The 23,431-nt window shown below is 41.8% G+C and overlaps 5 protein-coding genes across 6 annotated transcripts; 4 read left to right on the plus strand and 1 right to left on the minus strand.

Moving 5' to 3' along the window:
• Positions 1–674: 674 nt before the first annotated feature.
• LOC121594224 (bromodomain-containing protein DDB_G0280777-like) lies at positions 675–5,942 on the plus strand. Its single transcript, XM_041917278.1, has 2 exons — positions 675–1,238; positions 4,985–5,942. The coding sequence occupies exons 1-2, from the start codon at positions 981–983 to the stop codon at positions 4,994–4,996; spliced, it is 270 nt and encodes an 89-aa protein (XP_041773212.1). The 5' UTR covers positions 675–980; the 3' UTR covers positions 4,997–5,942.
• A 2,555-nt stretch (positions 5,943–8,497) lies between these two features.
• Positions 8,498–9,492, plus strand: LOC121592603 (transmembrane emp24 domain-containing protein 2). Its single transcript, XM_041914222.1, has 4 exons — positions 8,498–8,716; positions 8,810–8,991; positions 9,061–9,213; positions 9,274–9,492. The coding sequence occupies exons 1-4, from the start codon at positions 8,584–8,586 to the stop codon at positions 9,421–9,423; spliced, it is 618 nt and encodes a 205-aa protein (XP_041770156.1). The 5' UTR covers positions 8,498–8,583; the 3' UTR covers positions 9,424–9,492.
• Positions 9,493–10,072: 580 nt separating this feature from the next.
• LOC121593400 (succinate--CoA ligase [ADP-forming] subunit beta, mitochondrial) lies at positions 10,073–13,972 on the plus strand. Of its 2 annotated transcripts, XM_041915699.1 has the most exons (8): positions 10,073–10,284; positions 10,723–10,814; positions 11,161–11,313; positions 11,387–11,549; positions 11,626–11,754; positions 11,824–11,959; positions 12,587–12,595; positions 13,059–13,972. In XM_041915699.1, the coding sequence occupies exons 1-8, from the start codon at positions 10,219–10,221 to the stop codon at positions 13,658–13,660; spliced, it is 1,350 nt and encodes a 449-aa protein (XP_041771633.1). In that variant the 5' UTR covers positions 10,073–10,218; the 3' UTR covers positions 13,661–13,972. The 2 variants fall into 2 exon arrangements, with proteins under 2 accessions (XP_041771633.1, XP_041771634.1); XM_041915700.1 differs by lacking the exon at positions 12,587–12,595.
• Positions 13,973–15,112: 1,140 nt separating this feature from the next.
• Positions 15,113–19,134, minus strand: LOC121593404 (transcription elongation regulator 1). The gene is made up of 7 exons (XM_041915711.1): positions 18,780–19,134; positions 18,123–18,699; positions 16,896–18,042; positions 16,623–16,773; positions 15,865–16,544; positions 15,622–15,784; positions 15,113–15,549 (listed from the first exon to the last, which is right to left on the minus strand). The coding sequence occupies exons 1-7, from the start codon at positions 19,005–19,007 to the stop codon at positions 15,256–15,258; spliced, it is 3,240 nt and encodes a 1,079-aa protein (XP_041771645.1). The 5' UTR covers positions 19,008–19,134; the 3' UTR covers positions 15,113–15,255.
• Positions 19,135–20,525: 1,391 nt separating this feature from the next.
• LOC121593692 (THO complex subunit 5 homolog) lies at positions 20,526–23,209 on the plus strand. Its single transcript, XM_041916274.1, has 4 exons — positions 20,526–20,800; positions 20,865–21,612; positions 21,675–22,747; positions 22,821–23,209. The coding sequence occupies exons 1-4, from the start codon at positions 20,678–20,680 to the stop codon at positions 23,058–23,060; spliced, it is 2,184 nt and encodes a 727-aa protein (XP_041772208.1). The 5' UTR covers positions 20,526–20,677; the 3' UTR covers positions 23,061–23,209.
• The last annotated feature ends 222 nt before the right edge of the window (positions 23,210–23,431 follow it).

Consider the following 23,431-nt stretch of genomic DNA (forward strand, 5'->3'; position numbering starts at 1 on the left):
TATTGTGTTTCTGAGAACACCATCTTGGCTTTTTCTCTTCATTATGTACACACGGTCCCCGAGATACACGGTACCTCTTATACGCGGATTCGGAGATATGCGGTTTTCCAAATTTGACAGTTCTTTGAGCAAATTGTACTGATTTGACATATAAATTAGCAAATGCAAAATAATTTCCGTATTGATTGAATGTAAAATATCATTGCAAAAGGTTTAAAACCGTTCAATTCAGTAAAAACATATCAAATAATTAATTTGGTGGCTAAAACCACCCCTAACTTGCAAAATTGCACTTAAATTAGTGTTATTTTGGCTGGATATCACGAGATTCTATATTTTGCGAGAGGTATTTTGAGGCCATTTTCGGTCCCCATTAACCGTGTATCTCGGGGACCGCCTGTACCTCTGATACATTTTGAGGTTGAAGACCTTCTAGAAGCTCTTCTTCACTCAAAAACCTGCACGCATCACTTCTGATTATTCCCTTGCTTTTGATTTAAGGTTTTGTGTTCGTAAACATCCACTTCGATGGCACAATCACCGTGTTTTAAATTAATATTTTTTAGTTTTTTTTTGCTTCGGTTTCATTTTTAACACGCATCAGTATTTTGCTGTCTCTAAGTGTTGGCAACCACCCGGTGCCTGTACCGCTCTACCAAGACAGCTCGCAATGACAGTTGTACTGTGCTTGTAGAGGTGTGTGTGCGGTGCAGGACACGATCGAAAGATCGTTCTACGAAGAGAGATCGTTGACCGTCCGGACAGAACAGACCACCTTTTTAACGTGTCATGTTATTTGTTATAAATTATATTTTAATGTGTTAATAAAAAAGTAATAGTATCAAAGAACACAAAAGTGGCGACGAGAACAATACGATCCCAACGATAACCGGTCATTTCATTCGTCAAAATTCATTGGAAAAAGAGGAGAATGCTGAGCCCCGAAGACCATACGATGGAAGAACGACGTCTCTCGCAAAATGGCGCAAACTTTTCCGGCAACTTTTATGCAGCACCCGCCATCGCAGCAAGCGGCTCCAACCCAAGCGGCACCAACCCAAGCAGCAACGACAGACGCCGCCAATGATTTTAATACCGTTTTGTATTTGTTGCAGCAGCAGATGGCAATGCAGCAGAAACAAATGGAACAGCATATGAAATTGGTGGGCCAACTACTACAACAACAGCAGCAGCAATCGCATCCTGCAACATTTTCGCAGCAGCAGCCAGATCAACAGGTACTCGCCAAACCTACTAATCCTGAGTTGATTTTAGATGCACTTGCAAGCAATATTAATGAGTTCCAGTACGATACGGATGCGGGTATTACATTCGAGGCGTGGTACGCCCGTTACGAAGACCTGTTCGAGCATGATGCTTCCCGGTTGGAAGATGCAGCTTGCGTTCGTCTGCTGACCCGTAAGCTTGGCGTTGTTGAGCATAACCGTTTCTGCAACTTTATTTTGCCTAGTGCTCCTCGTGACCTCTCCTTTGCCGATGCTGTGTTGAAGCTAAAGGCATTATTTGGCAAAACGGAATCGATCCTGAGTAAGCGATACAAATGCCTTACCATAACAAAGCAACGCTCGGAGGATTTACTTGCATTCACGTGTCGTGTGAATATAGCGTGTGTTGATGCTGAATATACTTCGATGACAGAAGATCAGTTTAAGTGCCTTGTTATGGTATGCGGTTTAAAGGATGAGAGTGATCGCGATTTACGTTTGAAGCTTTTATCGCTGATAGAGGAGAAAAATAGTGCAACTTTAGAGCAGCTTGCAAATGAATGCCAACGTTTGGTACGCGTTAAGGCAGATAGTGCGATGATAGCAACTGAAGCTAGTGAAAGGGTGCTGGCAATTAAATCCGGAGGTGTAGATTCATATCACCGTAAAGCCAATGAAGGCAAAGTAAAAGCTAACGATTTTAATCCTCATGGTCAGAAACAAAGAAATTTTATTAAATGTTGGTTATGCGGAGAAGGGCATCACGCTAACAAATGCACCAACAAGGACCGTAAATGTAATCGCTGCCATAAATTCGGTCATATACAAGGTTTCTGTGCCAGTGCAGGTCGATGGTATAAGAATCGAAATCGCAAGCGTGTTAGTACTGTTTGGATTAACAGCCTAAGGTGTATGAACCGCAATAGCGTGAATGTTTTGCTAAATGGTCTGTCTGTCCGGATGATGGTGGATACCGGTGCCGATATCAGTATTATTTCGCATCAGGAGTGGATCCGCATAGGAAGACCTCCATTAAAGCCGACAAAGGTAAAGGCTAAAACGGCATCCGGAGACCCCTTAAAGCTTTTAGGCAATTTTATATGTGAAGCCAAGATTGTAGACCAGTGCCACCAGTGTGTCATACACGTCGCAGAAGCTGATTTGTTGCTGTTAGGTGCGGATTTGATGGACATTTTTGGTCTCTGGGATGTGCCATTGTCATCAATCTGCCGGCGCATTGCAAATGCAGTAACGGATGCTGAGAAGCTGAATGAGGCATATCCTGCGTTGTTTGCTGATGGTCTGGGAAAATGTATGAAGACACAGGTGCAGATAGTGTTGAAGGAAGGAGCCATTCCGGTTTTTCGCCCAAAAAGGCCAGTGGCGTATTCTATGTTGCAAGCGGTTGATGATGAACTTCAGCGATTGGAAAGAGAAGGTATCGTCACACACGTAGATTATTCCGAATGGGCCGCGCCGATTGTGGTTGTGCGTAAGGCAAATGGAAGTATCCGTATCTGTGGGGATTATTCCACCGGTTTAAATAATGCATTGATGGCTCACCAATACCCATTGCCTCTTCCTGAGGATATTTTTGCTAGCCTGCAAAGTTGTTGCGTATTTAGTCAGATCGACTTGTCCGATGCTTTCCTCCAAGTTGAGGTTGATGAGAAGTGTCGTGAATTGCTGACGGTGAACACGCATCGAGGCCTATATAGGTATAACAGGCTACCACAGGGGATCAAAGCTGCACCCGGAGCATTCCAGCAGTTGATGGATACCATGTTGGCTGGACTTGAAGGAGTTGCTGCGTATTTAGACGACATTGTAGTTGGAGGCAAAGACAATGCAGACCATTCAAAGAACCTTCAAGCTGTCCTGGTTAGACTTCAGGAGTATGGTTTTACCATTCGGGCTGAGAAATGTAGTTTCCATAAGTCCCAAATAAAATATTTAGGTCATTTGCTGGATGGAACAGGGTTGCGACCAGACCCAGATAAAATCTTGGCCATCACAAAACTTCAACCTCCAACTGACGTCTCAGGAGTGAGATCTTTCCTGGGAGAGATCAACTATTATGGCAAGTTTGTGCGGAACATGCGAATGTTAAGGCAGCCCCTAGATGATTTGCTTAAAGAGGGGAATGTTTTTTGCTGGACCCAGAAGTGTCAGCATGCCTTTCTACAATTTAAAAAGATATTGTCGTCTGATCTTCTACTTATGCATTATGATCCGCGATTGGAAATAATTGTTTCAGCAGATGCATCGTCCATCGGAATTAGTGCTACAATATCCCATAGGTTGCCAGATGGGAGTGTTAAGGTAGTACAACATGCATCGCGTGCTCTGACAGCAACTGAACAGAGGTACAGCCAACCAGATCGCGAAGGTTTAGCCGTCGTGTATGCTGTTACCAAATTCCATCGCATGCTTTTTGGTAGACATTTTTAGACTCTTGTATGACTTTGATATAGAGTATGTGGAAACAGATAAATTCGGGAATGCCGATGTTTTGTCGCGTTTGATCAACAAGCATGAAATACCAGAGGAAGATTATGTTATTGCAAGCATTGAGCTAGAAAATGATACAGCAGCTATTTTGCAGAGTGCTACAAATGCTTTACCTCTGGCTTTTTGCGACATAATGAGAGAAACTCAGAAAGATCCGGTGCTTCGATCGTTATTAAACTTCATTCAGAATGGTTGGCCAAAAAAGGAAGTGAAAAGTCCTGAGATGAAATGTTTTTTCGCAAGGCGTGAGGGCCTTTCAACGATCGACAACTGTATAGTTTTTGGCGATCGCGTAATTGTTCCTGCATGTCTACGTAGTCGGGTGTTGAAACTGATGCATAATGGGCACCCCGGAATCGAAAGAATGAAGGCAATAGCTAGGAGTTATGTTTATTGGCCCCTGATTGATTCAGATATAGCTGAAATGGTCAAATCTTGCAAAGCGTGTGCTTCTGCCGCGAAAACTCAGCCTCATAACGCTCCAATACCCTGGCCTAAGTGCAGCGCTCCATGGCAAAGAGTCCACATGGACTTCGCTGGACCAATAGATGGCTTGTACAGTGAACCCTCTCTTATTTGAGAGGCGATGGGACTGTCGAATAAGAGGGGTTTTCAAATTACAGAGGTTTAAAGTGAATGAAAGGTCCATATAAACAAGAAAGAGACAGAACATTTAGTATGCAGCCTTAACTGTTGCTATAGAAAAGTGCGAACAGAATCACTAATTTGAGCATACATCTTTCAATAACCATGGCAACACCATACTGAAATAAGAGGGACACAGATTTCAGAGGTTTTCCAAATTAGAGGAACAAAAATGTATTGGAAATCAAGAGATCGTGCAAAATGTTCAAATAAGAGAGGTTTTTCAAATTGGAGAGGTGTCAAATAAGAGAGGGTTCACTGTATTTTCTACTAGTGATCGATGCTTATTCCAAATGGCCTGAGATAATTTCAACGACAAGAATTACTGCAAAGGCCACAATAGAAATGCTTCGTGGACTTTGCTCTCGTTTTGGTATGCCGAAGACTATCGTTAGTGATAACGGGCGACAGTTCACGAGCTGGGAATTTGAAGATTTCTGTAATAGTAATGGCATACAGCACATCAGAAGTCCACCGTACCATCCGCAGTCTAATGGCCAGGCTGAACGTTTTGTGGACACGTTCAAACGAGCACTCAGCAAAATCAGGAAGGGGAAGGTCTCGTTGCAAGATGCGTTAGATGTATTTTTGCTGACTTACAGGAGTACACCTAATAAGCTGTTAGAAAACCAGAAAACTCCAGCGGATGTTATGTTCAACAGAAGGATACGCTCAACCTTAGAGCTGCTACGACCACCACTGCGACCTTCGCCTAGCACGTATACCTCTGAGCATAAACCCAAAAAGTTCAACGCTGGTGATCCTGTATATGCGAAGCTTTATGAAGTTAACAAATGGAGTTGGGTTCCTGGTGTGATTGATGAGCAGATCGGAAGTGTGATATTTAAGGTTCTAACCACATCTGGCAGAACGCTCCGTTCACACATAAATCAGCTGCGTCATCGGTACAACACAAATAATCAACAAGATGAAATGGAGTCTACAATGTTCTTCAATGGATTGTTAGATGCTTGGGGTATTAGTCAATATTGTTCCTCATCACCAGTACCTGATACCTGTTCCAACCCCAAGCCGTCCTTGTATTCGTCTATATCATCAGATGCACCATCCTTGAGTGTACCGTCATCATCGTCATCAACTGCAGTATCGCAGTCATCATCATCAGCAACAACATCAGCACAGCCATCGTCATCGTCATCAATGTTATCGTCTTCAGTTTTACCGTCTTCTATGAATGTTTGTCCGGAGCCAATTGAATCTTCTGAGGTTGCGACGAATGACGTAATATCATATCTACCCGTGCAGCCTCCACGACGCTCTTCGCGTGTCAGAAGAACGCCACCGTGGATGGAAGCGTACCGGCAGTATTAAGAAGGGGGGATGTTGGCAACCACCCTGTGCCTGTACCGCTGTACCAAGACAGCTTGCAATGACAGTTGTACTGTGCTTGTAGAGGTGTGTGTGCGGTGCAGGACACGATCGAAAGATCGTTCTACGAAGAGAGATCGTTGACCGTCCGGACAGAACAGACCACCTTTTTAACGTGTCATGTTATTTGTTATAAATTATATTTTAATGTGTTAATAAATAAGTAATAGTATCAAAGAACACAAAACTAAGTATGGACGTTTGTAATGGCCTACATCCAATCGCCATTTCAGTTGCCTTTGCGAACAAAAATGGGTTGTAGCATGCCACACTTTTGCCGGGAGTTTTACTCTCCAACACCTTAAACACCTCTTCATTCTTCACTGTTTCACTGAAATTTAAATTAATACGCTCACCTCTTATTTTTCTTCTTTTTTTTGTGTTTTTGTTTGATGTTTCCCCCAAGATGCTGAAATAAGACCCAAAAGTCTTATTTCCTCCCGGGCCCCCCCATCTTCCTCTCCCCTCTCTACCACTTTGCTTGATTTTTTTTCACTCAGTATGTATGTATCTATTTTTTTGGAAGAGATACTTTGAAAAGAGGAACAACACAACACTTTGTTTTTAAACTGTTTTTATTCTCGCCACTCCAAAATTGTGTATTAATTGGTTCTGATTGAAAAAAGGTATTTTGTGCAATGCAATGTGCAACGGTTTGTGTAGGAGTGTTGGAGTTGCTATGCTTTGTGTGCGGAAACCATTAGTGAACGGTTTTAAAATGACGTAAAGTCCCTCAACTATGGCGACCCCCCAAAGGCTCTTATCCACCACTTAATATTTTTAATCCACCTTACCCGTCAAACATTGCGAGGGTTGGGAGCGGTATCATCTGCTCGAAATCATAAGGTCATTAAATAATCTTTATTTTTCATTCATAAGTTTTTGTTGTTGAGGTGTTATTCGCCAAACAGATTACAGGCGGTCCCCGAGATACACGGTTAATGGGGACCAAAAACGGCCGCAAAATACCGCGTATCTCGAATTTCCTCGTAAGTCGAATCTCGTGATTTCCAGCCAAAATATCACTAATTTTCGTGCAATTTTGCAAGTAGGGGATTGTTTAAGCCACCAAATTTGTCATTTGATATGTTTCTACTGAATTTAACAGTTTTAAAACGATTTGAAATAGTATTTCACATTCGATCAATACGGAAATTATTTGGTATTTCGCAATGGATGTGTCAAATCAGTACAATTTGCTCAAAGAACTGTCAAATTTAGAAAAACGCGTATCTCCGAATCCGCGTATAAGAGGTACCGTGTATCTCGGGCACTGCCTGTACTTCTCCAATTTTTGTGGATTTTTGCAAAATAAAATCTCAAAATGTAGGTGTTTAGTAAGCTATAATTTTCAATGTTATACCTGCTCTCGGGGTGCTATAATTATAACTGCCCCGCCATGCAATTGACAGCGATTTGCGAGGGCGCGCGAGGGCTCGCACGCCATACAAGCACCGACAAACCGACGTGACACTTCGAACAAAATGAGCTTCAAAAGTTGTCTCCTTATTTCAAATGAAAATACGTTAAACACTAGCGCCATCTCTATAATGATTCGCTTACTACACTGACATAGAGAAGAAACTGCTAAACCCCCTTTTTGTTTTTCTTCGCAAATTCCAATGCGTATTGTTTTATGTACTTCTCACATCTTTTGCATTGATTTGGAAACTTATAAAATGATTTTCCAGGGTGTTTTGTCCAATAATTCTCACAAAATCTTGCCTCACACTTCCTTCGCCATTTGTATTTAGAAAAGTTGTTTACATCGAAGCAGCAGTGAACAGAGTTTACTTTGACAGAAGTGTTCGCCTCACTGGTAAATGACAGTACTTTCCTGTGGGACACTTTTGTAACGCCAGTGTCATGTCGGTTTGTCGGTGATACAAGTTCACCGCTTCAGAGCCCTCGCATTAAAGAGCTTGCGAGCCTTGGTAGTTTTTTCACCCCTAGTTTTAGCAGTTATAATTATAGCACCCCGAGAGCAGGTATAACATTCAAAATTATAGCTTACTAAACACCTACATTTTGAGATTTTATTTTGCAAAAATCCACAAAAATTGGAGAAGTACAGGCAGTCCCCGAGATACACGGTACCTCTTATACGCGGATTCGGAGATACGCGTTTTTCTAAATTTGACAGTTCTTTGAGCAAATTGTACTGATTTGACACATCCATTGCGAAATACCAAATAATTTCCGTATTGATCGAATGTGAAATACTATTTCAAATCGTTTAAAACTGTTAAATTCAGTAGAAACATATCAAATGATCCCCTACTTGCAAAATTGCACGAAAATTAGTGATATTTTGGCTGGAAATCACGAGATTCGACTTACGAGGAAATTCGAGATACGCGGTATTTTGCGGCCGTTTTCGGTCCCCATTAACCGTGTATCTCGGGGACCGCCTGTAATCTTTTTGGCGAATAACACCTCAACAACAAAAACTTATGAATGAAAAATAAAGATTATTTAATGACCTTATGATTTCGAGCAGATGATACCGCTCCCCACCCTCGCAATGTTTGACGGGTGCTAAAACTAGGGGTGAAAAAACTACCAAGGCTCGCAAGCTCTTTAATGCGAGGGCTCTGAAGCGGTGAACTTGTATGGCGTGCGAGCCCTCGCGCGCCCTCGCAAATCGCTGTGAATTGCATGGCGGGTGGCATTTGCATACTTTTTTCAGTGGGATATCTCAAGCACTGACAGCCGCATGACATAAGACGAAAAAAACAATGCTGCCGATTCTTCGTGTTCTCGTCAGACGTCAAATTACGTGGCTGCAACACAAGCCAAAACTAACAACAAAATGAAACTTTTGCTGAATTTCCTCGTATGTTTCCTCTTTTTGTGTGTTGTACCTATTAGAGGATACTTTATCACAGTGGATCCACATTCGGAAGAATGTTTCTTCGACCGGGCAGAAGCAGGAACGAAATTGGGTAGGCAATGTCTACAACACATACAGTACAATCTTTTTGGTTCAGTTCACATCGATGAGGAATTAACTTGGCCTGCCCTTTCATACATTACAGGACTGATGTTTGAAACTGTTGAAGGAGGTTTTCTTGATATAGAAGTACGTATCAGCGGCCCAGATCAGAAAGTAATCTATCAAGGCGAAAAGGAATCTTCCGGAAAGTATACGTTTTCCGCTTACGAGACAGGCATTTATCACTACTGCTTCAGCAACAAAATGTCTACCTTAACGCCTAAGGTAACTTTCAAAGGTCGATCATTTGCCTTGTGCTTGTTCCTTATCGAATGGTTGGTCTTGTATGTACAGGTGGTCATGTTTTCGATGGAAATCGGAGAAGCACCCAAAGGAACAGTTGGTGCAGTTAACGAAGGTGAAGCCGGCCATACAAAGCTAGAGGACATGATTCGTGAACTATCCGGCACCCTTACCAGTATTAAACACGAACAAGACTACATGCATGTAAGCAATAAGCGAAAGTAACAATCTAAAACAAATATTAACCATTTGTTCACCTGACAGGTACGTGATCGTATTCATCGGTCCATCAATGAAAGCACGAACTCCAGAGTCGTTATGTGGTCATTCTTCGAAGCCATTGTGCTCATAGTCATGACAGTGGGGCAAGTGTACTATCTCAAGCGATTCTTTGAAGTGAAACGGGTTGTATAAATTGGAAAAACATATCTCGAATTAATACTTAATTTTGTTCTAATAAACCCGCCCTACACGCCTCCGAAATCAATGTCCTCCTCAATACATGGCACTGCATATGCTCTTGAACCAGGTGAGACAAAAGTTCCAAGTACTTGCAGTCGAGTTAATCCAAGTACTTGTAGTTAATATTTCAAATGATACCTTAAAATATCACTCGAAAAAGAATGTATTTTGTAAAAAATTTGTAGCTCATTTTGATTGTATTTATTCGCGCTTTATACTACGCACTTTAAATACAATTCTGTTAGAGAAAGGCGTAAACATCTGAACTCTATTTCTCTTTTATCTTGAAACACGCTATCATATCAAAAACGAATTACCATGCTCATAAATACAACGGAGTCTACTGTTAAGCCAAGGTTTATACACTGCTGATGTATAGCTAGGTATTTTCACTATCGGCGTACATAAATATATAGCATATCCGTTTTCTGATTGCACACGATCGTCAATGATAATTTTTTCGCATTTATTAGCTGATATATTTAACTATTTTGAATGATACAAGAACAAATGTTCAATCACTTGGCACACCTACGCTTCCAAATCGGTAAGTTGCTGTCAAACTCTCCGTTCATTTTTTTTCAACGAATGTGCTGTCAAAATTGCTACATACACCTTCTTGCAATCTCCATTAACTTTGCTCGCAACGAAAGATCACGGATGAAAGAGCCACTATTCTAGGCATAAATCCTTTCGAGAGTATATTCTTTACTATCTTCTGCCATCGTTACCGCCATACATTTGCAAATGGCTTTCATTCTCCGTCGATCGAGCTTCCTTCTGGCCGACATTGCAAGTAAATCCTCTCCGAAGGTAAGTACTTTCCACGTTTGAATCATTGACATCAATCAGAAAAGTTAAATATCTTAAAATGAATAGTTTGTTCGGCTGAGAAATTTTATGTAATGCACGATGACCGTGAAACTGTGCAGCGTCTGAGGCAAGGCAGAACATTGTTGAGGACATCAACGATATAAATAGCACAATTAGGAGCGTATTAGAAAGTTGCCCTGCCATAAGTCGATTGTGTTGAATCGGTCAAACTGCAAATTGGTATTCTACCGCAGTAGATTATGCAATGTTTTCCTCGAGCGATTTCGCGTACCGTGAATGTCCCACTGCAAAAAAGTGGCCCAGCTGGCACTAGCGATTGCTATAGAGCGAATTACTCTTGGAAACGTCATTGATCATGTGTTAGGCCAGTGAAAAAAAAAATCGATATGTTGAAACACTGAAATCCTTTTCTTCCAGGTACTTGCAAGTGGATGCCAGAAGCGCCACCTAAATGTGCAAGAGCACGTATCTTACTCCTTCCTAAATGAAGCGGGAATTCCAACGCCCAAGTAAGTAAACCGGTATACGAATGATTGATTAGATTCCGATGTAGCGATGCATTTTGTATGTAAATAGAATTTCAACGCACAACAAAACGCTAGGAATTTGTTGGCACTGTTGATAGTAGACACTGTAGCTGATTACGTCTTATCGCGTACTGTTGTCTACATCACGCAGCGTAAAATCGGATGGGTTACGTCCGATCGTAAACAAAACTCAACCGCATCAGCAAGTTATCACCTTTGTTCTTCCTATGTTGCAATCGAACTCATTATTCACCATTAACCCCTGCCGTATCAGTGTGTGTGAGTTCAAAGTACATTTAAATTTTTCATGTTTGCTTCATATTTTCAGGTTTGGAGTCGCAACGTCCGGAGCGGAAGCTAAGAAAATTGCTACAGACTTAAATACAAAGAACCTGGTATTGAAAGCCCAAGTGCTAGCTGGTGGGCGCGGAAAAGGAAGCTTTAAGAATGGGTTGAAGGGTGGTGTCCGTGTGGTGTTTTCGTAAGTAATGTGAAAATGTGTAAAACCATGTTTGTTTTTAGCAAATGCATGGTATTGTTCTATTTTATTCCAGACCCCAGGAGGCAGAAGATATTTCGGGCAAAATGATCAATCAGCTTCTCGTCACTAAACAAACGGGAGCAGCGGGACGTATTTGCAATTCTGTCATGGTGGCGGAACGAAAGTTTCCTCGCCGAGAATTCTACTTTGCCGTTATGATGGAGCGTGCTTTCAATGTATGTGTGTTTTTTTTTTAGTAAAGTTTCCATAAACATAACTTCGACTACAGTAAGAATCTTTACTTTCATTAAGGGACCTGTTCTAATCGCATCGTCTCAAGGAGGTGTCAACATTGAAGAAGTGGCTGCTGAAAACCCAGATGCCATTGTATACGAACCTATTGACATTAACAAAGGTCTGCAGAAGGAGCAAGCAGTTCAGGTAAGATGAATACAGGCTGTTTCTTGAATCAAAACTCGTACTGTACTATTCATAATACGTTTTTTGCAGGTCGCCAAGAAGGTGGGACTCAATGACAAAGTGGAGGAGACCGCTAAAATGTTGCTCAATATGTACGATTTGTTTGTCAAGAAGGATGCATTGCTGATAGAGATTAATCCGTATGCGGAAGATGCCGCTGAAACGTGTAAGTATTAACGAAGCAACAGTACACATGTTCACGTAGAATAACTGCTTCAGAAGCAGCTCAGACTGCGGTAAGGTCATTTTTAATGTTTTGTAGATACCGCAAAAAGCATTGCTTTATCGCTACATAACTGTTAATATTATTGTACATCAATTGCTGTCCAATATCAATCTTTGATCGCGAACTATCATGATTCCTGCATTTTCTTGGAATCTCTGTTTTCTCCCAGTTTTTCTTTATTCTTGAAACAGTTAACTATTGCTAATGGCAAATATGTTGCTACACTTTAAGAAATTTAGTTAACTTGAAACTCCATAGTAACAATTAATTATTTTGGAGAATACACTGTGCGATAATGCTATAGAAGAGACGCGAGAGTCGCCGTAAGATTACAAGAAGCGTCAGTAAATTGCAAAGAAACAAACACCGCATCGTATAAATAGTAAATAGCTGCATTTCGTGAATGATTGTGGTATAGACATTAAATCTAAACATTCTAAAATTGAACTTTGAAAACAACCCAATTAACATTTAAAATTTACTCTTTTTACGTTTAAACTGTTTTTCTGATATAACCGTATTATACATGTTGATAAATGTATCATCAACTCACCATATCATCGCTAGGTGAAGAGTGTAAGTAACCATCCTGAAATGTAATTCATTATTTTTATTATTTTGCTTCAATTTTTAATAGTTGACGCTATTTTCTGCGTAGTGTGTTAAAGCTTCCTTCTATTGATGCTCAGTTTGAGATAATTTATGTATGATTTGTATGTGATACAGTTCTGATATAGTGTATGCTATCAAAATCAAATTGGATACCAGCATGTGATTTCAAATCCTGTTCAAGTCCAGAATCAAAGTTTAAAGTTAGTTTTTGAACGTAGTCACATATGTTAATGTTGACCTTATATTCTTTTGCTGAATATGTGTGTATATATTGTTTTATATTTTTATGCTACCAACATTTCATAAGTTTTATTAGCATTTTATTTTGTACTTGGGTAAAATTAAATCTTGCTTAACTTTCTCGATAATTATTTAGTATTAATCATTTTTGCTATTCTCTTGTATTCCCTCGTCGTTCACTTTAAAGATTTTGCCCTTGACGCCAAAATGCGTTTTGACGACAATGCTGAATTCCGGCAGAAGGATCTATTTGCCAAGCGGGATCTGTCACAGGAGGACAAAAAAGAGGTTGAAGCATCCAAGTTCGACCTTAACTACATCGCGCTCGATGGTTCAATTGGATGTCTTGTGAACGGTGCCGGTCTCGCAATGGCCACGATGGACATCATCAAGCTGCACGGTGGCGATCCAGCCAACTTCCTAGACGTTGGCGGTGGCGCGAGTGTAAAGGCAGTAAAGGAAGCATTCAAAATCATCACTTCTGACCCGAAGGTGCACGCGATCTTAGTTAACATTTTCGGCGGCATCATGCGCTGTGACGTCATCGCGGAAGGTATCATCCAAGCTACGAAGGAGCTCAATATCAAAATGCCCATCATTGTGCGGCTGCAAGGCACTAACGTGAATGAGGCAAAGGAACTCATCAAGAAATCGAAACTGCGAATCCTTCCAAAGGACGATCTGGATGAAGCAGCTATGCTGTCCGTCCATCTGGCTCAAATTGTACATCTGGCTCGCGAGGCTCATCTCGACGTAAGTTTTGAGCTGCCCGATAGCTATGTTGTCTAAACTGTAATTGACCATACAAAGGATGTCACATTTTGTATTGTGTCCCGCATTACTAAACCCACTGGAAAATTGTGCGTCGTTATGATATGATTATGAAATGCGTGTACCATCTCTGCGACCAGTGTGGTGTATTTATTACTATCCCCTAAAGCGCCTCCATTAATGACGACACTTATGAACGCTATATGCACTCTAAACACAAATCAAGCGCACTCGATGTTGGACTGGAACCATTCTAATGCTAAGTGATTGCATAATTGTGCATAGCTGTTACCATCAATAAAATTGACCGCACAGATGAGCGCGCCACTATTTTTCCTCTTTTTTATTTTCGGCAATGGAATAAAATACGGTTACGGTGATACGATCTATTCGATCATATCAGATCACCAGACTTCTTTTGCCACGTTAACGGGTGATGGATCCAGGCCACAGGCGGGAGGAGAGGAAGAAGGGGGGGGGGGGGAGTCGACTCTAGTCCAAATTCGTTCTGCACCAACAAGCTGGATCTGTATGATTCATTGTTGTTGATTGCTTATTTGTTGTTTAATTCTAAAACGGTTGAAATGATATCTTAAACTGAAAAATTAAGATACAAGCGATAAGCTATGCATTTTAAAATACGGACGTATACACATGAAGAAGGTAAGCTGTGTTAAATGTTCGTTCAGGCAATATTAAGGTCTGTCCCGCCTAGCATATGTAAATCGTAAACAATTTTGGCTTGCAAATTATTTTATTAATTTTCCCGTAACCTAAGGTATTTTATTTACCTGTTTAGTTTTCGATTCCACCCCCGTCGTGATTCGCTATGTGCCACCATCCCCGAAATGTTGGTACCAGTACGTGTACCAAAGCTTGGATATGTGATAATATATGGTTACCACTCTTCACGAATAGGAACGTGTCCGGATAGAAGTTAAATAGGAGAGTCTATAGTATCCCTCTATAGTAGGTGGAGTCGAACCTGTCGGAGATCGGATGCAGCCGTGGTTGGAGGACTGCAGCCCAGGACCGAGTTTCCTGGAAACGGATTGGCGACCTGGCCATGTCTACTAGACGTGCTCGTACATGAGCAGGCCAAGAAGAAGAAGAAGATAGTATCCCCCAGCGAAGCTTCGGACTGCAGAGATTTTTCAAAATAGGAACCGCAATTATTGGAACAAACTGTATACAAAAACGTTTCCAGATATTGAGTACATGCTAGGATGTTTTTGCTTTTGTCGATTGTTTTCTGTTATGTTTGTAGATTTGTAGTAAAATTGTAATGATGCAAAGCATTCAGTTTTCGATGTAACGTCAGTATAATTATAACAATAGTACTGAATTCTTTGGATATTTTTCTAAAACCGATAATATTCGTCGACATTTTAAGCTCTACGTTGGCGATCCCGCAAAATACAAATTGTTGAACAGGCTGTCATCTTGTTATTGAATCCCGTAACACAATAGTTCAATTAATGCCATTTTAATTGTTTTATCCACACACAATTTGCCCTTTTTTCTCATAGCAGTACATCGAGTCATGAGAAGAAATCTTTATACCATATTCAGAGGACACCTTCTCCTATTTTTACCTCTATCAGATACCGATCTTACTTTCGTCGTAAAGATTCACTGGCAGTTGGAGGGGGCGGCGGTCCGCGCTTATGCAGTTCCTCTAAGTGAGCTAAAATCATTTGCGTGCGCTCCCCTGCTATATGATGTAGTATCAAATAGCGGCTATCGTTTCGCAAAATGTCTTCTACTTCACGCAAATGATTTCCATTTTCACGGTATAATTCAAAGCTTTTGTGAGTAATAAACTTACATTCCTGCAGCAGTTCTCGAAAAGCAAGTTTAGCATTCGCCGTCTTGTCTTTGATGTAGTCTCGAAATTCTCGTTCGCCCTGTTGCGATAAAAAAAAATCACTCACAGAACTTAGTCCTGAAGTATTAAGAGTGGTACAATAAGTTTTTACCCGGTCACTGCTGTTGTATTTCAAGTACCGTGGATCATCACGAATACTTTTTTTGATGTCTTTCCAGGAAGAGGTTAGTTCAAGGGAAGGAATTTCATCCAACATTTCGCGGAACTTATCGCGTTTCTTGCGCACCAAGTTAGAAATGTGTTCGTTGAACAGTCTGAAAAGTAAAGAACCAAACGAAACCAATCATATCATTAACTAACAGTTGAAATCGTCTTATCCGACAAACGATGTTACCTTTCACGATCGTCTCGATCCAGCATGGAAATTAATTCCCAACGGTGATCTTTTTTCAGCAACTTTTTTACCTCCTTCCACGTGAGGTCTGTATTGCGTACTAGATCGGCCAACAAAGCGTTAAAATGACGCATAGCTTCATCTCTCTGGTGATGCTGCCGCTCCTTGTCGCGATCACGCAAATGAGTAGCTAATGTACGCTGCACTTCCTTCTCGCGTTCCTTAATACTGGCCTCTGCACGCGCTTTGCGTTCACGTTCTCTTTGTTGTCGCTCAATTTCATCTTCATCCGACGTGTTACAATCTTCGCCTTCGTCCTCGTCATTGTTGTTGTTTGCAGTGCCATCATGGTTGCTAGGACCCTTTGCCGATTGACTTACCTCCCGATCATTCGAGCGACTACGGCGATCGCGCGACCGATCCCTTGATTTACGCGAACTGCGCTGTTCGCTGCGGCTGTTACGTTCCTTTAGCTCTTTTTCTCTTTCCTTCTCCTTTGCCTTGCGTTTTTCTTCTTTGAGTGCCTTGATATGGTCCTCAAACAGTTCTTCGCGTTGTGAGTGCTCTATGATTGCTTTATAACGGCTATCACTTTCCACTTTTTTGCGGATATCGCTAAACCGTGTGTGACGGTTTATATCGCTTCTTTCACGAAGCATAGTAAGAAAATCTTTTCTTATCTGAAATAAAAAATAATCACAACATGTGTAGATGGAAATGCTAAATAGGGATAGGGAAATAAAGCCCTCTATGTTTACCTGCTCTTTGCGAATTTGTTTTTCCTCCTTTTCGCGCTTCCGAATTTCCACAATATACTCATTAAACAAGCTTTCGCGTTCGCGGATTTTTTCAATCACCTTGAATCGTTCATCTTTGCCATACTTCTGAGCAAATTCGCTAAACGATGACCTAAAACGAATTAAACACATTTACAATTACGTACGCCTTACGCCGTACGCCCGTATTCCTGTACATACGGGAACAAACCAAACGCTCTATTGTGGTATCTAACTGCCATTCCAAATACTTACTTTCCATGCAAATGAGCCGCATCCATAAGGGCGCGGAAGTCATCGCGCTTTTGGCGCATTTTGTTACGCTTCTCTCGTCGCTCCTCATCTGCTCGGTCTTTCACGTACTTCTCGAAAACCTGTTTACGTTCTTTGGAGGTCAGAAGTAGATAACGTGCATCGTACACAATTTTATGAAGCTCCTTTTCCCAAGTACTAAAAGCAGATACATCCAACTCCCGAAGCATTTCCCGAAACGATTTCATACGGGCGTCTAGAGGTATCAATGTTCGCTCGCGAGCTGCTCTTGCCTCAGCCTCCATTGCTATAGCTTCCTTTTCCGGATCAGTGCCAGAACGATTGCTGCCAAGGGAATGCGTTGATTTCATAACAGCTTCCAGGTCGGATTTCAGCTTTTTGCTTGGATGTTCACCATCCTCATCCACGCTAGACTCCGTATCGCTTTGGGCGGACCGTGGCTCGTTTGTATTACCACCGCTGGCAGTTTGTCCACCGTCACTTTCTGCCAATGTTGCAGTAGCTGAGTTTCCTGTTCCTAACACTGTTTGTCCCTTGCTACTTGCCACCCCTTCCAATTCTTTCGGGGCCACCGTGCCCAGAAGCTGCTGTGGGGGCACAAGCACCGCCTTGTCGACGTCTGCGCGCTCTTTCAGCTCTTCCGGTCTTTCCCATACCGAGGTACGGGTTGAAGGGTTGTAAAAGAAAACTCGCCCATCGCCGGTCCAAACCACGCACCATGGAGTACCGCTGATTGGAGTGCTAGAAATAGGGCGGCTTTTATCTTGCGGCTTGTTGGATTTGGCCTTTTCTTCATCTTCTTTGCGTTTCTTCTCTTGCTCTAGCTTTCGCTTTCGTTCTTCTTCTGCTGCAGCCTTTTCATTCTTAACCATAAATGTAATAGGATCAAACACAACACCTGACGCAGCGACGGGCAACTGCTGAAGCCGCACACCCGATCCAGACACCGGTCCAATAGCTGCAGTTGCAAGAGGAGAAGGAAACTGCTGTATCTTTAGTCCCGTAGCAGGCGGTGCCTGCATGGCAGACATTAGCGGCATCTGGGGTGGTATCGGTGGTGCCAAGAAAGGCGGAACCGAAGGCGGTGCTTTGGATTTCTGCTTTGCATTCCATACCGTCAATTTAGCCTCTACAAAGATAAAAGTCAGATCAATATATAATCACAAATATGATGAAGGTGAACTAGTAAAGAGACAAAAAAAAACTCACTTTCCAAATCACGCAAGGCTTGCGGCTTCTCCCATACACTTTCTCCCTTTGAGGCGTTGTAGTAGAACATTCGTCCATCGGGTGCAGTGTGCTCGCTCCAAACCGTAGCCCTAGCAACGATCGACGGATCAATTTCATTTAGCTTTATTTCGTTCATGGCTTGCTTGGCAGCATCTAAGGGAAGGGTTTGACTAATGGACCAATTTTGTCCACTGCCGACTGCTGGCGGGTTCCATGGTGGAAAACTGGTGAAATTAGGTGGAGGCATTCCAAAGGGAGCCATTCCAAACGAAGGCGGAGGTCCGGTAAAGCGCGTCATCGCGGTATGCAATGGAATAACGGCTGGTATTGTTGCTGAACTAACCGGTATATCGGACGCAGAACTTGCATTTACCTCAATGACCTTTTGTTCAGCAGACTTCGTATGTTGCTGCTGCTGTTTGTTGAGAGCCTCTACTTCTGCCTGTGTCATCACGTTCACATTAGGACCTTCCGGGCGGGTCCATGTCGTTTCGCGACTTATGGCATGATAATAGTACGATTTGCCGTCAGCAGTTTTAGTTTCCACCCATAAATCCTACGATTGAATCGGGATCAGCGACGTTAGAAGAAGTTCGCCAATATACTGGAGCTGAACTCCGGTAAAACCATACTCACAGTTGCGACCGTATTGGCCAGTTTCGATGGTGCTGAACCGAGAAGCCCGGCACCATTTTTGGTAGGTGATACTTTACTTTCTTCCAATGTGGAATCTGCAGCCGATGGAGATGTGTGTTGCTCCGAAGCAAAAGCCACAACCGAATCACCGTCTATGGCTCCTGCATTACTAACCTCCTCCGTGCTCTCTGATTCGTTTGGTAATGGTTTATCTACTTCGGTGCTCATGATAACAGCAAAGTAAAGAACTAAATTTGTTCACAATAATAGAATGTTTCCTCGTCTTTTGACTAGACTAGAACATTTTTGCTGCTGGTATCAACAAATTGACATATCCAACGCTCAGCTAAAAAGAGCTTTCGTTTGACAGCTACAGCCTTTTTTACACGTATGTTGCAGAACGACCCAACAATGAGCAAGCTCTTTCAATCTGTTTTTTTTTTTAACCTTTAACCGTAGAGTTGGCAACCAGATTTACACACGTAAGTTGGCAACCGGCATACCCGGGTATTCCACACGTTTTGATGCAAAATATTAACGATTTTCATAGGTAAACAATGCTTTCTATATTTTAATGCTGTAAGCAAGTAATGCCGACCATATATTCTCTTCTATTTCATTTATTCATTAAGTTTTTTTTAAATTTTATTATAAAAATAACGGTCAAATTGAAATTTGGAATCGCTTGGATTTGACTCAAAAATAAGCACAATACGAAAAAAGGAAGAAGAGAAACGTCATTCTCCATACAAAATGTATGGAATACCCGGGCATGCTGGTTGCCAACTTACGTGGTAAAGTTAAAAAAAATCAAAATAAAATACTTACAGGCTGTTTAACAACTTGTGCACCAAAAAATCATAAATTAATTTATTTCATCGATGACGCTTGCTTGAAAATAAAACACAAAGAAAAATAATCCCTGGCATCGTGGCATAAGGAAGCTGCTTAGGCGCTGTTTGAAAGACCCACATAGAACTTTGATGCTGTTTATCTACTGCAAAAGGCGAATTAGAGCAGCGATCTTTAGCGTGCCAAAATGAGCTGCTTAAGCAATTCTGGCTATTTGGGTCATAACGATAATAGAATTAATAGCTATTAAAAAAGTACTTCCAACAGCGGTAGAATAAAAAATTGAAAAACCAATAATATACACACATAGTCTAACTTCTTGCACTATCCTAAGAAAAACCTCCAAGGAAACAAAAATTGAGGAAATACTTTAAAACATTTTAAACATAGCAAGTCAAATAGACGCTCAAATTATATGGATCCCATCACACATAGGAATAAAACAGAGTGATGTTAAAAAATAATAATAATAAGATTAAAAAAACAATAACCAGACAACCGCATACAAAAAAACAAACAGAACAATAATTCAGAACCTCACAAAAAAAAATAATTCAATGAAAAAAAACCAGCACAACCCACAAACACAAACGAAAAAAAATGATTTAAATTGAACATAATGGAAGACCATGGAATGGGAACCAACTGGAAAAACCGCTTAGAAATAATAAACCGAGTCTAGCCCGGTATAAGGTAGTCAAAAATTCAATACAATACAAAAATAATAAAAATCGTAATAATAATAATAATAATGAACGGAGGAAAAAACGGAAAAAGACAAAGTAACTAACGACACAATATAAACCAAACTGGGCAAAAAAGGGAGACATGGATGACAGTCCACTCCCAAACTCAGATGGTACGCCTCTGATTATGCCTCCCAAAAAGAGAGTATAGGAAGATGTAACCCATCAACGTAAATAGAAGAAGAAGAAGAAGGTCGCTTGACGCATTTCCTTCCAGACGGAACCTGCAGAAAAAGTGTCGCAGCACCGGACTTTTAATAAAGATTCACACATTTTACGATTCCAATCGCAATCATTAAAATGGTTAGCAAGCCGGAAAGTGCTGATCCCAGCTCCGACAAGAAACGACGCAAAACGAGCAATTCTATCGCGGTGGATAATTCGTCTTCGAATGCTAAAACATTGAAGGAGGATGTTTACATGGTATTTATTTTTTTTATTTTTGGTTGAATGGTAATGGAAGTAACCGCAACTTCCCTTTTCACAGAATACAATCGCTTTTGAGGAACAGGAGGCTAGAAAACGCTCGCCAATCAAAGATGCGAACTTGTTTCATGTCACCTGTGATGAACTGAGATCAATATTTGCGGACATCGCCAAACTGAAGGCGGACAGCTTGGAGGATGCCAAGCAGAAGATTGCCGAGAAACGAATCGAAGGATCGTTGGCATTTGTGCTGTTGAAAAAGCTGAATCGCCTTGATAAAGTGCGCATTCGGGAAGGCCGCGATGCTCTGCACAAGGAAAAGCTACGTGTCGACAGCAATCGTTTGCAGTTGCAAAATTTACTGTACGAAGCAGAACACTTGAAGCGCGAAGTACAGCGTTGTTACATGTTCAAGAGTCAAGATGAAGAAATCGAACTTGTGCCGGTGGAGGAGTTTTACGAGCAAGCTCCAGAATCGGTGTCCCGACCAGAACAAACAAAAGCGGACGAACATGCACGGCGCATTGCTCGACTGGAATGGGAGCTGCAGCAGCGCAAAGAGCTCGATGCTCACCTAAAGGAACTGCTCACTCTAAAGCAAGCCGTTGAAAAGGATATTGTTGGCAAAACGGAGCGCCTGGATTCGTTGGGTCCCCGTCTTCGCGATTTACTAATCGCAACCAGGCCACTGCAAGAGGCACTAGAAATGCCCATCGAGAAAGGGTGGAAAACGAGGAAAACAGTTCGACTGCTTCCGCAACCCTTGTATCTGCTCTATGCCAACGTTACTGCTTATGGCGAAGCTTGCGGTATGTTTAGGTTTTGTGAAAGAGTGTCGTTGGGTGATCATTGAAACTGTTTTCTTTTCTAGATCATCTGCTCACGACGGCGATACATGGTGATGAAGAGGAAGCGAAGCAAATAGCTACATCTGTAAATACGTATGAATCGGAAGCTCACTGTGGTCGCGAATCCGGCAGCAATTCTCACGATCGCGTTGACTCGGACAATGACGAAAACGATCATGACGTAGACCGGGGCATGAAAAAGCGGCATCACCGGGGGCATATGAAAACAAATCTAGCAGAACAACGGCGCGAGAAACTTTTCAAACCACATCCTCTTAGTGTGACGATAAAGATCCGGGCAAAGGATTACTCTTCATCCCTCTCTCCCGATTCACCCGGTCCGGGACTTTCGTTGACGTTTTTCTATCTGCCTAACATGCAGGTGGTAACCATGAACATTGCTTTAGTAGATTTCCATTCTGTAGGGGCAGCCGCAAGCGACGTTCTCTCCACCGACAGCGTGCTGAATGAACTGTTCTGCGGAGATAGAGGAGAGGAATGTCCCAATCCGAAGATAAAATATCAGCTGCAGGATCTTTCGATAGACATCAATCAACTGGCACGCATGCTAAAGGAAAGAAATCTCGGCAGCCCTTTTCTTTGGGTGCAGAAACTTTGCGGTCTAGAGTACATTTCGACGGCGTACACATGCGTTCAAGGACTTGACGTCGGAAATGATAGCCTAGAGACTGGCGGTAAATTGCATGAAACCATCCCGTCAATCATCCACTCCGTTAGAGCACGATGGGAGGCACGGTTGAAGCTCTACAAGCAGATCCACGATCTCGAGAGCAAAATGATAGATACATCAATCAACGATGAACATGGACATCCGATACGTATCTCCAGCACAGTACTGCAGTGGAGTTCCATTTCATTTGAGGATTACGTTTCATCAGGCGTAGCTGGTATGTTCCTGGAGGATTCTATAGCCACTGCTAGTGACCTGTACTTCCGTGCTATAGTCATACGCGGCTCGGCTAAACTTGAAAGCTATATATGTGTACCATGTCGGTATCCGGATGCATCACCGCTGTGGTCGTTCTCATTACACTGGAATGGCAAGCATACATCGGTATCGAACAGCTCAGTGAGGGTATGTATTTCTACCCAAAGCTATTGGTGGTGTGAATAGCACTCTAACATATGTTTTGTTTTGCTTCAATTAGGAAATGGAATACTGGTGCAACAGTTTGTCGGCATTGGAAAACTCGTGTGACATTTTACCGAAACAATTAAAACGAGCAATGTCCTGCTTGGATATCTACCTGGAAACTGAAGGACCTTACTACGCGCCAGCAGAGTTTACACAGGATAAAAGCTTTCTCAAACCTTTCCGTGGTCGTACAAGAGCACAACCCTTTCGAATTGCACCAAACGGTAGCAGTTCCTTGTTTACTCAAATTTAATATGCATGTACAGATGGAAAGAACTTAAAACCTGCTACCCATTGTTTTACAACATCTATTTAAATATCTATGTGTGAACGGATTTAGAAGTATTGAGATCAAATAGAGCAGAATAAAACAATGCAAAAACATGTTTTGTGACAAAATAACACGGGTCGTGTTTTTTTTTCGTGTCTTCAAACTGAACTCAAATTTGCTTTTATGTTGCAGTGATTAACCTTGTGGGCCAGTTTCGTGGTGCAGTCGTCAACTCATACAACTTAACATCATGCCCCGAATGAACCGTGATGCCACACGTAGGACTGACTATCCTGCTATGGGTAATCAATAAGTCACTGAAAGCCTAGCTCATTTGTGGTTTAAGGCAGGCT

Source organism: Anopheles merus, chromosome 2L, assembly GCF_017562075.2.
Source record: "Anopheles merus strain MAF chromosome 2L, AmerM5.1, whole genome shotgun sequence".
Taxonomy (NCBI): domain Eukaryota; kingdom Metazoa; phylum Arthropoda; class Insecta; order Diptera; family Culicidae; genus Anopheles; species Anopheles merus.

Excerpts from the sequence above, each read along its gene's own strand:
- LOC121594224 (XM_041917278.1), top strand. The coding sequence starts at position 981 with ATGGCGCAAACTTTTCCGGCAACTTTTATGCAGCACCCGCCATCGCAG.
- LOC121592603 (XM_041914222.1), top strand. The coding sequence starts at position 8,584 with ATGAAACTTTTGCTGAATTTCCTCGTATGTTTCCTCTTTTTGTGTGTT. Across the intron at positions 8,992-9,060 it reads TGTCTACCTTAACGCCTAAG|GTGGTCATGTTTTCGATGGA; the intron begins GTAACTTTCAAA and ends TTGTATGTACAG. Across the intron at positions 9,214-9,273 it reads ACGAACAAGACTACATGCAT|GTACGTGATCGTATTCATCG; the intron begins GTAAGCAATAAG and ends TTCACCTGACAG.
- LOC121593400 (XM_041915699.1), top strand. The coding sequence starts at position 10,219 with ATGGCTTTCATTCTCCGTCGATCGAGCTTCCTTCTGGCCGACATTGCA. Across the intron at positions 11,314-11,386 it reads GGTGTCCGTGTGGTGTTTTC|ACCCCAGGAGGCAGAAGATA; the intron begins GTAAGTAATGTG and ends ATTTTATTCCAG. Across the intron at positions 11,550-11,625 it reads TGATGGAGCGTGCTTTCAAT|GGACCTGTTCTAATCGCATC; the intron begins GTATGTGTGTTT and ends ACTTTCATTAAG.
- LOC121593404 (XM_041915711.1), bottom strand. The coding sequence starts at position 19,007 with ATGAGCACCGAAGTAGATAAACCATTACCAAACGAATCAGAGAGCACG. Across the intron at positions 18,700-18,779 it reads TGGCCAATACGGTCGCAACT|GATTTATGGGTGGAAACTAA; the intron begins GTGAGTATGGTT and ends ATTCAATCGTAG. Across the intron at positions 16,545-16,622 it reads AACAAATTCGCAAAGAGCAG|ATAAGAAAAGATTTTCTTAC; the intron begins GTAAACATAGAG and ends TTTTTATTTCAG.
- LOC121593692 (XM_041916274.1), top strand. The coding sequence starts at position 20,678 with ATGGTTAGCAAGCCGGAAAGTGCTGATCCCAGCTCCGACAAGAAACGA. Across the intron at positions 20,801-20,864 it reads TGAAGGAGGATGTTTACATG|AATACAATCGCTTTTGAGGA; the intron begins GTATTTATTTTT and ends CCCTTTTCACAG. Across the intron at positions 22,748-22,820 it reads TATCGAACAGCTCAGTGAGG|GAAATGGAATACTGGTGCAA; the intron begins GTATGTATTTCT and ends TGCTTCAATTAG.